The 12,500-nt window shown below is 34.7% G+C and overlaps 1 protein-coding gene across 1 annotated transcript in view; it reads right to left on the bottom strand.

The window, feature by feature from the left end:
• The window catches only part of LOC135223490 (uncharacterized), an 804,746-nt gene that overhangs the window by 177,192 nt on the left and 615,054 nt on the right, over nt 1-12,500 (bottom strand). Inside the window, 1 exon segment of the mRNA XM_064261928.1 lies at nt 8,567-8,750. Within this exon segment, the coding sequence (XP_064117998.1) occupies nt 8,567-8,750 (184 nt within the window).

Raw genomic sequence — 12,500 nt, 5'->3', positions numbered from 1 at the left:
CTCAATGGAATGCCCGAGAATCGAACTCGCGGCCACCGAGGTGGCAGGCAAAGACCATAACAACCACGCCACTGGTCCTATTTGTTAATTCTTTATTTTTTATTTATTTATTTATTTTTAATAAGTGGGGTCTCTTCTTTCTGCAATTCCCTTAGCCTCATCTTATTTCCTCCTAATGACCACCATATTCTTTGGAAGCTTGAATTTTAAGTCAATGGCTCCCTATGAGGTTGTTCATATGAATAGGTTTCACCCTCTGAATAATAATATAATAATAATAATAATAATAATAATAATAATAATAATAATAATAATAATAATAATAATAAAACACTCAAATTTCCCACTGTTCCTTATATAAATTTCCTTACATTAAACATCGAACTCGAAATGGGTAAACGAATTTCATGAAAATAATAATAATAATAATAATAATAATAATAATAATAATAATAATAAAACGCTCAAATTTTCCACTGTTCCTTAGATAAATTTCTTTACATTAACATCGAACTCGAAATGGGTAAATGACTTTCATGAAAATAATAATAATAATAATAATAATAATAATAATAATAATAACAATAATAATAATAATAATAATAAAACACTCAAATTTCCCACTGTTTCCCTTAAATAAATTACTTTACAAGAAACATCGAACTAGAAATGGGTAAATGAAATTCATGAAGCTCACGAACAACAGGCATTTAAGGCTGGATGCGGGGTGTGGAGAGAGAGAGAGAGAGAGAGAGAGAGAGAGAGAGAGAGAGAGAGAGAGAGAGAGAGAGAGAGACTTCTTGCTGCAGTTACACCCTAAAACAGTTCGAGCCTCAGCAGCTCGGTTGCGACAGAACAGGCAACACCAATTTCCTAGATAACTGAAAGGAACCGAAGGGGGAACATTCTTCGATTACGAACGGAGGGGAAGAGAAAATGAATTACCTCAGAATGACGGGGTGGGACAAACCCTCTGGCTAATATCTTGAGGAGTAAAGTTTGTCTTTTTGCAAGGTCGAGAGAAATGGCATTTTCAGCCGTCAGTTTTCAGAGGTGTCAATAGAAAGTCATATTCGTCTTCTAAGATGATACGAGAATGAGATTTATTTAGGAAAGCGCGACTGACATTGTATCCATAAATGCATCTTCTCGATGGAATTCAATGTAAACTGTTTGTAATGAAAATAATTTTCTTGAAAGATGAAGTGAAGTGAACCTATTATCTCGATACGTGTGGCAAAGCCACAATGTCGTGCAATACTCCCCAAGATAATACAGCCTTTTAAAACAGCATTCAATTGCAGAATGATGTCGATACATAACAAAGTTATATGTACAATATTCGACAAAATATTCCTCTTTGCATTCCCACTGCACTCGGACGCTCTCTCCTCGTCTCCCTGATGACTTAATTAAACACCCCTCCTCTCGGTTCCTCCTTTTCAGGAGGCAAAACGACCGGGTTTATCTCACTCCAGGGAGCAATAAGACCCTTTCTCTAATAGACCTACTGGTTGTGTTCTATCTCACACAATGACAGGCCCCGGCTGTCGTGGCAGTCGACCCCATTCATAAATCAATTTGCGTAGCAGCAGCTGTGATGTTAATTTCACATCTACACAGCTGTTGAGGTGAGCAGGTCCATACAAATTTATATATGCACAGGTATTGTTTGGTAAGGACTGCCCCAAATCCTAAAGTTGCCACGTTGCTGTGGTGCCCGATTCCACTTGATTTAAAATATGCACAGTGGCTGTGGCGATGAATCGCAGTAAATTTCAAATTTGCAAAAAGGTTACGGCAATCGATCAGACTTCCAAACTCACTGGTTAACAATTATATCTGTCTAACAGCCGAGCTCACAAGGCCGGATAAAAGAGAAGGGTTAGTCCGCAGGAGTAACATATCCCCTAAGCGATTAGAAACTAACAACAAAAGGGGCTACTGGTACTTGCAACAAACTGTAGTGGTTTAGTACAAGCGGCAATGTGTGTTTATCTTACAAATGCATAGGGTTAACAGAATAAGAGACAGCACAGACCAAAATCAAGTCTTCAAATTCAACTTCACTGACCATGATACCTGCAACGCCAGATCACGGACCAAATGGAGGCGCAGTTTATTATGTTTCAACATTCGTCGTCACTGACCATAACAGCTGCAACGGCAACTCACTGCTAGCTAGTCAACAGACTTCGCATGAGTATAATTTACTACGCAGATGTATACATATGCATTCTGTGACCACGCCAGTTTCGTCGACGTCAGATCCTTCTTGATACATCCATCTCAATTTCCTTCGACAATGTCGCGAATATCCTCTTGCCCCGTTGCGCGGTTTTCGCAAAGCATTCTGCTAATGCAGTGCAGGTGGCCTTGCATATCAATGTATCAACACCGAATTGAGAATCGCGTGTAGTCCCAGCGCTGGAGTGGATCGAAATCCCAAACTCCATCAGGGCGGAGGAAAGGCAGATCAGGTAATCTTGAATGAACGTGGATGTGTGAACACACACACACACACACACACATGAAATTATTCAAGAATATTAAAGAGAAATTATCCAACCGGGGTGACCTAGTTAAACGGCTTATACCTGTGGATGGATCTCTTGGTATAAATACCGCCTTTTATGTACCTTTTCTCATTCATTGCCTACCTGAAGAGAGAGACAGCAGTTTCTGAAATATAGAATACTTACTTTTTATATTTTGGCGTTTTTATGGGCTCCTTTTATTAGATGGAATTCTGGAATTCTGTTGTGACAAAACATTCTTACCAGTCATATATATACTATATTTAGTATATATATTCATATATATACTATATTTAGTATATATATATGTATATATATATATATATATATATATATATATATATATATATATATATATATTTGCGGGTGAATTTGGGCGGTTAGATTAAATTTGGATCAGTTGGAGCTAACGCTGGAAACCAATGATGAAAATCATTATCACTTACGAGTATTAGTTTGAAAGGATAATAAATTGGAGATCATGAACGCCAAATTGAACTTAATACATGAAAATAAAAATCCTATTTAATAATAAATGGGTCTCTCTGGTCTACTTTCATGCCTGTGACCAGTAAATACACACTCCACAATTTAAAATAATTTCAGATTCGTACCTAAGATCATATCCCGATATTATCTGTTACACTTGTTTAGTCGGAAGAAATATGCCAGGAAGTGGTTGGCATAACTGCTGTTTTTGTAATTAAAATCCTTTTAATAATTATTGTATTATTTTAGATGGAGTCAGGCTGATTACTCAACTCAAGGTATACCTAAATAAGACTTTCAAAACCACCACCTTAGAAGATTTTGTTTCACAATCAAGCGAATAGCTATTTTGTTACTCGAGTCACCATGGGCCTATTAGCTTTGTAATTTCCATAAATTTTTTCTGTATTTTCAAGCTCAGTCTTGGAAATAATATATTTTTTCTGCATTTCCAAGCTCAGACTTGGAAATAATTCATTCGTTTTAAATTTCCAAGCTCAGTTTGGGTAATAATCCAATTTTGTTTTAGTTTCTAAGCTCGGTTTTGGACATATTCCGATATTTTTTATTTCCAAGCTCAGTCCTGGAAATAATTCAAATTTGTTTAAGGTTAAATTCGGCCTGATAACAATAATAAAAAATATATATACGAATAAATGTGAGTCTACAATTATTCCACCGCCTTCACATCTAACTATTTCAGAACCAGCATCCGAAAACCGCGGGCGAACACGGAAGACTCTCCCACCGGAAATTAGTGACGGACAACAGCGTCAGCAACTTGGGGAAACTGAGGTTTGTGGCTGCAGCATAATTCCTATCGTAGTACGAAGCTTATTGTATACTCTGCGAGTGGAACATCGTCTACCACCGCGGGAAAGAAATGCTAGCTGCAAAGCCAGCATGATTTTCCAGCGAACAGAATACAGCTTCAGTTTAGAAATTTGAACACAAGGAGAATGGCATGGTTCTGTAGCAGAGAATTATGGAAGACCGTCTAAATTGCCCACTGCAAAATTCATAGCACTTCCTACGTTCGAAGCCCAAACAAAGCCAGAAGGATTTCCAGCGTACAACAGAACTTATATTTTGAAAGCTGAATGACCAAAAAAGTTCAGCAGCAGAGAATAAATTAATGGTCTCCAGGGGATGATTAAAAAAAAATCGTGAGAAAAACGCGTTTGTAAACTGGCATTTTCAAACACGCATATCACCACCCTTGTTAGATGATGGGATTTTCGACCACTTTGGAGTCTACATATGCAAGTGCGCTTTTCCATGGGTAAAGTAGGATATTTTTAGAAGACTTTGGAACAAAAAAGAAAAAAAAAAAGACTTGGAACTCTGGGGACCCTTAATATTGTGAAAGTCTCAATTGGGGTAAGACGTCAAAAGGACATGCTGCTCAATCTGCGATAGATCTCACAGGTTCGAAACACAAGTGCAACAAAGCCAGCACGTTCTCCAGTATAGCATATGGCTTTAGCCTTACAGGTAGAGCATCTGCGCTCTACGTGTGAGGGGGCCAGAGAGCGCTCGGAGCTCTGGGCAATTTTCGAAAATTCGAATTGTTTACCGCAGCTGAGAGCAGGGCGGGAATTTGAGAGAAATCCGGTTCACGATGAAGGGAAGAGCTCGGTGTATATCGTTGACCTTCCTGTAGGGTTAAAGGCTTAGGAAGTCGACGTTTAGTGAAGACTCCGAAATACCCGAAGAATTCGTGAGGGCTTAGGGGATCCACGGGGATTTAGCAAAAGGATTTTGGGTTATGGCTCCCCGTATGATATTTTACATCCAGCACATCAAGTCGTATACAGACACGTGTGCAATAACAGACGGAATCTGACAGACACTGCGTCATACACGAGCAGGGTATACACGAGCAAGGCTGGATACGATTTAGTGAACTTAAACTACATTTACACCTGTTTAGTGAACAAAAAAAAAAAATAAATAAATAAAGAACTAAACCTTAACTACATTTACACCTTTCTTAATGAAAATATTTGAAAACAATAACAGTAATTGAGCCCGTTTTAGATAAATAGAAGCTGACGCAATGTTATCCTTAAACATAACCGACCTCAGCAGTATTCACCACTCTTGACAATTACTGGAAGTTTAATAAAGCAATTTCGTTAGTCGCAGAACGTGGGGAAGTCTATACACTATGGAACATTTGAATCTCGACCCTTCGTGAACAATTGAAGAGAGGGGAAGGAAAAATTACGATACAACGGAAGGACAATCTTAGGATATAGTACACCGGGGGCGGAACTAAACGTTCTTCCTGGGGGAGGGGGGCGGGAGGGGGAATCAATAGATTTCACAGAGCTTTCTGTAGAATATGAAATGTACATGAAGGGACGGGCCTTATAGCATGAATAAATAAAAATGGTTCAGGTCAAACTGAAAAAAGTCAATTTACATGCGTTCACCCACGGCTGTTTGGAAGACAGTATTTATGGCAATTAAATATGTTTCTTTATTCATTTGTGACATTTTCGTCATCATTTTTTCAATAGGATTTTCTTCTGTTATATCTGTCAATTTCGAATCGAAAAGCCAAGATTTTAAAAGTTCAGGCGAATTCTTACAATGACTGAATACTTTTGCATCACTGTATGGTACCATGTTCCAGACAGCGTCCCTGCTAATTGTAAACCTTCTACGGTGAAATTTTGGTTACTCTAACAACTAGGTCTTGAAGTACTGTGCGAAACAGCGTTACCCGAGTTCAGTTATTTACTGAAGTCACCCAAACTGCTGAATTTGAAGATTTTCTGCTGACGTTAACTGACGTAAGAGGGAATCCCTCAATAATGATGTCAAAAATGATCACCAATTTATAACTGAAGAAAAATCTTCGCTTATCAAACTGGCACACACACACACACACACACACACACACATATATATACATATATATACTATATATATATATATATATATATATATATCATATATCATATTATGATATATATATTATATGTAGAATCTACAGGTAATTTTTACCAGATACATGTGAAATTTAGTAGCCGCAATGCCCTCTCATCTTCTCAAATTCTTTGCTCTTGGATACGCTTGTCACTACAAAGCCTTGTGCTCCAACTTCAAAGAAATTTGAAGAAATCCTGATGTTCGGTAGAGGGAAACGAACCCGCGATACTATAATCCCGACGAGGCCACCTTGGGGTCAGGTCGGCTAGGTGACCTCGTCGTGATTATGGTATCGCAGGTTCGTTTCCTGCTACCAGACATTAGGATTTCTTTATATTTCTTTGAAGTTGGAACACAAGGCTTTGTAGTGACAAGCGTATCCACAAAAGAGTTAAGAAGTTAAGAGGGCATTGTGGTAATTATAATTTCACACACACACACACACACACACACACACACACATATATATATATATATATATATATATATATATATATATATATATATAATATATATATATATATATATATATATATATAGATATATATAACACCATTTTGGTAAGCAAACATACGCAACAGTACTCGAATTGCTGTTGGCAACCAAAGCAATAATCCAGGTCCTTATTTCTCCTCTCGCTCCCAGGATCATAACAAGACATTCGATTCCGTAACGGTAACTTTGGTGATCCCGCGCACTTAACGTCCTCTCTCTCTCTCTCTCTCTCTCTCTCTCTCTCCTCTCTGTTCTCTCTCTCTCTCTCTCCTCCAGTGACTACGCAAAGCGAACTTCGCTGAGCATTACGTTTTAATGGAATGGAAGGCAAGAGAATTCTCGCACCGAGTTCGCGAACGTAACAATATCATAAATGAAGCATTTCTGGGCTAATAGCAAACCCTTGGAATTATGGCTAATGGTGTTTTTAGTAGCTGTTTACTATACGGATAAAAAAAGGGGAGGGGGGGGGGGTGATAATGATTACATGAATGTAATGGAAACATGGCGGATAAAAATGAGTAAAACGGGAAATGAGCCCAGCTTTTATACATAATACGCATTATATTTAAACTGACGGTCATTACCTTGGCGCAAATGCACTTACACAAATAAAGTACCAGGCGGTATGAGCCACGCGGGAAGGGAAGAATAGAGAGAAGGTAGAACGCGAAATGAACCAGAGGTTAAAAAATCACAAAAAAGCTTAAAACAGAAAAATTAAAATTTTTCCCAAAACGTTAAAACGGAGAGAAAAATATTTTCGTCAAAAGGTTAAAACAGAGAAAAAATATTTTCGTTATAACAGACAGTAAAAATATTTTCATCAAAACACATCAAAAATATTCTCCCCAAAAGGTTAAAAGAGACGAATAAATATCTTCCACAAAACGTAAAAAACAGATAGAAAAAAAATCTTCCTCAAAAGGCTAAAGCACAGACAAATATTTTTCTTAATTAAAAACGTTACAACAGACAGACAAATATTTTCATTAAAAGGTTAAAACAAATACGTAAAATATCCTACCCGACAGGTTAAACCAGATAAACCTCCCCAGATGGTTAAAATCGACAGAAGTAGTATCATACTTTAAATGTTGAAATAAACCAGAAAAAATCTAACCGGGCCCCGCCCCCCAAAAAAAACTTTTCAAAAGTAAATAAACCTGCATAAAAAGGCAAAACAGAGAAAAGTCCTTCTTCCCAATATGTTAGAACAAAGAAAAAACATCTTCCCAACAAATTAAATCAGAGAAACGATCCTCCCAAAGGGATGTAAAATGAAATTAAACATCCCTACCGGTAAAGGTTAAAGAAAAAAAAACTTTCTCTAAAAAAAATAAAAATAAACCAAAAGTAAACTTTCTCAACAGGTTAAAGCCATAAAAAACATCTTCCTAAAAGGAAAAATGCAGAAAAAAACATATATCCCAAAAACGTAATAAAACTGAAAAAAATCAATCTTCGCCAACAGGTGAAAAAATATCCTTCCCAAAAATCAAAACAGAAAAAAAAACCCTTCGTCATCAGGTAAAAAAAAAGGAAGAAATTCTTCCCAGAAATCAAAACTGATAACAAAAAACATTCCTTACTTGGAATAGAGAGAGAGAGAGAGAGAAAAAAAAAAAAAACATTCCTTACTTGAAAAAGCAAAAAAGAAGATAAAAAACATTCCTTAATTGAAATAGTAAAAAAAGAAGAAAAAAACATTCCTTACTTGAAATAGTAAAAAAAGAAGAAAAAAAAAAACATTCCTTACTTGAAATAGTAAAAAACAGAAGAAAAAAATTCCTTACTTAAAATAGTAAAAAAAAAAAACAAGAAAAACAGAACATTTCCCTTACTTGAAAATAGTAAAAAAAAAGAAGAAAAAAACATTCCGTACTTAAAATAGTAAAAAAAAAAGAAAAAAAACAATCCTTACTTGAAATAGTAAAACAATAGAAGAAATAAATTTCCTTACTTGAAATAGTAAAGACAAGAAAATATATTACTTACTTGAAATAGTAAAAAAAAACATTTCTTATTTGAAATAGTAAATAAAAAAGAAAAAAAAACATTCCTTACTTGAAATAGTAAAAAAGAAAGAAAAAAACATTCCTTACTTGAAATAGTAAGTGTCGTTGCTAAATCCGAAGAAAGGGACGGTGTACGTCATCATCCAGATGTTACCCCCGCCACAGTCGAAATAAGGCTTGCTCCAGCGTCCGTCCTCGTACGTTACGGACAGGATCTCCTCCTCTACGCGCTCCGTGTGGGCCGTATCGTTCCAGGTGTAGGTGTGGTAACCTGAGGAGAAGGGGGGGAGAGAGAGAGAGAGAGAGAGATGGAGACGTTACAAAGGATTGATGCCTTGCAGTGCCAGTGAGTGAACAACATTTCTATGAAGAACGCACTGCATCTATCTATCTATCTATCTATTATCTATGTATATATATATATATATATATATATATATATATATATATGTACATACACACACACACACACACACACACACACACACACACATATATATATATATATATATATATATATATATATATATATATATATATATATATATATATATATCTTAAATCCATGTTAAAAAGGTGAGTGAAAAACTTGGGACTTGGAACAAGTACTTTCGCAGTATATTCTACATTTTCTAGTCCACACTGAACGTAATAGAGGTTGATAGACCTTTATGTACAAGAACAGAAAGGTCTGTCAACTTCTATTATATTCAGTGTAAACTTGAAAATGTAGAATAATATACTACGAAAGTACTTGTTCCAAGTCCCCAGTGGATTTAAGGAATATATATATATATTTATATATATATATATATATATATTATTATATATATATCATATATATATATAATATATATATATATATATATATATATATATTATATATATATATATCTACATATTATATTCGTATATCTATCTATATATATATATATATATATATGATATATATATAATATATATATATATATATATATAAAAATAACACATTTATATATATATATATATATATATATATATAATATATATATATATATATAGAATCTACATATATATCTATATCTATATATCTATATATATTATATTTATTACTATATATATATATATATATATATATATTACATTTCTATATGAATGTAGTTATCATAATTTTTTATAGCACCTGGTTAGGGAAGATGGATGAAGAAGGCTGGCTCAGCTAAGTAATATTTGAAAAATGTGAACATTACGTTTTTTATGAACTCGTTAAATAAAAAAAAAAGTGCTATTATGAAAAAGCGTAAAAAATGGTTGTTTCCATCACCAAGACAGAATACGACAGTAAAACAAAATATTTTATATTTTTTACTGCAAAAAGATTTTACTTATATTTCACGCTCACAAAAAACGCCCGGAAAAATGATAGAGACCTTACCTTACAGACCTTACATCTTGTTCGGGTTGCCCCAGGTCCCTCAGTGTGAGGCACCTCTAATGTCTACCAGAGAGTTGCTAGTACATCTTCCGGTATATTTTGCATCTTCCAATCTTGGATGGTCTGGGATGCAGTTTAGATATTTGTCGAGCTTATTCTTAAACACATCTACGCTCACTCCTGATATATTCCTCAGATGAGCTGGCAACGCATTGAATAGACGCTGCATTATCGATGCTGGTGCGTAGTGGATTAATGTCCTGTGTGCTTTCCTTATTTTCCTGGTATAGTTTTTGGGCATTATTAATCTACCTCTGCTTGCTCTTTCTGATATTTTTAGTTCCATGATATTTTCTGCTATTCCTTCTATCTGTTTCCATGCCTGAATTATCATGTAGCGTTCTCTTCTCCTTTCTAGACTATATAATTTTAAGAATTGTAGTCTTTCCCAGTAGTCTAGGTCCTTAACTTCTTCTATTCTAGCTGTAAAGGACCTTTGTACACTCTCTATTTGTGCAATATCCTTTTGATAGTGTGGGTACCATATCATATTGCAATATTCAAGTGGTGGGGACTACGAACATATGTTTTATAAAGCATAATCATGTGTTCAGCTTTTTCTTGTTTTGAAGTGCCGTAACAACATTCCCATTTTTTGCTTTACATTTTGCCAACAGAGTTGCTATTTGATCATTGCATAACATGTTCCTATTCATCATCACACCAAGGTCTTTAACTGCTTCCTTATTTGTGATGGTCTCATTATTAGGTCCCTTATATGCATATAGCTTTCTTTCTCTGTCTCCATAATTTATTGATTCAAATTTATCAGAGTTAAATACCATCCTATTTACCTCTGCCCAATCATATACTTTGTTAAGGTCTCTTTGTAGAGCGTTCCTATCTTCATCACAAGTAATTTCTCTACTTATTCTTGTGTCATCTGCGAAACTACTCACTACCGAATCCTTCACATTATTGTCTATGTCTTCAATCATAATAACAAACAGTATTGCAGCTAACACCGTACCTTGCGGCACACCGGATATTACCTTGACTTCATCCGATTTCTCGTCGTTTGCAATAACTATCTGTTTTCTGTTGTGTAAAAATTCTTTTAACCATCTTCCTACTTTATCCACGATATTGTGTTTTCTAATTTTCTTCGCTAATATATTATGGTCTACTTTATCAAAAGCTTTTGCAAAGTCAAATAAACCACATCTGTTTCATTTCCGCTTTTCATATTTTTGAATATGTTCTCACGGTGGACTAACAGTTGGGTTTGTGTACTTTTTCCGGGTACGAAACCATGTTGTCCCTTTATTAAACAAATTATTTTTTTATTAAATGTTTCATAATATTTTTCTTCATTACCCTTTCATACACTTTCATAATATGTGATGTTAGACTCACAGGCTATAATTACTTGCCTCTAGTCTTGATCCACTTTTGAAAGTAGGGGTAATATATGCTAATTTGTGCTCATCATAAATCTTGCCTGTATCTACACTTTGTCTTAATAATATTGCAAGTGGCTTTGCGATAGAATGAACTACTTTCTTTAACAAAATAGCAGGAATTCCATCAGGCCCTGCAGCAGCTCCATTTTTAATTTCATTAATAGCCTGCACAATAATCGAGCTTCATTAATATCTATGTCAGCTAAATATTCACTATTTTCATCCCTTACTTCTATATCATTATCTTCATTATCTATTCTAGGGGTGAATTCTCTCTTATATCGTTCTGCCAGTATGTTGCAAATTTCCTTTTTTTCATTCGTTAATCTCCCTTCAATTCTCAGAGGGCCTATTTCTATTCTTCTTTTATTCATCTTCTTCGCATATGAGTATAATAGTTTGGGTTTGCTTGATATTTAATAGGGTTTTTTCTTCCAAGTCCCGTTTTTCATTTTCTTTTGATTGTATAATCTTTTGTTCTGCATTTTCTATCTTACTTTTTAGTTCTATAACTTTCCATGCATTTTTTTCTTTTGCAAGACCTTTTTTCCACTTTCTGATTTTCTGGAACAAGATCCTTCTGTCTCTTGGTATGCATGAATGATGTTTACTTTTCTTCTTCGGTATATATTTTTCCACTATTTTCTCCAATATTTTATATAATATCTCCGTATTTACCCTTATGTCATCACTTACGAAAATGTTATCCCAATCTTTGTTTAATTCTTCATTAATTTCTGACCATTTTATATATTTACTGTAGAAGTTGTATTTTCCATATCCTTCCCACTTTTTCATTTCTTGCTTATCTCTATTTTCACTTGCTTTGGAATGAACTGTTAATTCTATGACATTATGGTCTGAAATATTCGCATTATAAACTATTATTTCTTTAACATAATTCATCTCGTTCACAAATACTAGGTCTAAAGTATTTTCCTTTCTTGTTGGCAGGTAGTTTATTTGTTAATGTTGTATTCTAGTAGCATATCTAATAGCTTTTCAAATTGCCTCTTATCTTCTGCACTACTATTACTCTCTTTTTTATATGTATAAGTACAACCACAATCTCCTATTCGTTCTTTCCATTCTACGAAAGGAAAGTTGAAGTCACCAGATAGGAGAATAGTCCAGTCCTTGTGAT

Source organism: Macrobrachium nipponense, chromosome 10 (genome assembly GCF_015104395.2).
Source record: "Macrobrachium nipponense isolate FS-2020 chromosome 10, ASM1510439v2, whole genome shotgun sequence".
NCBI classification, from domain to species: Eukaryota; Metazoa; Arthropoda; class Malacostraca; order Decapoda; family Palaemonidae; genus Macrobrachium; species Macrobrachium nipponense.
Note: the sequence above shows the minus strand (reverse complement) of the source record. Positions and strands in the feature narration are given on the sequence as shown.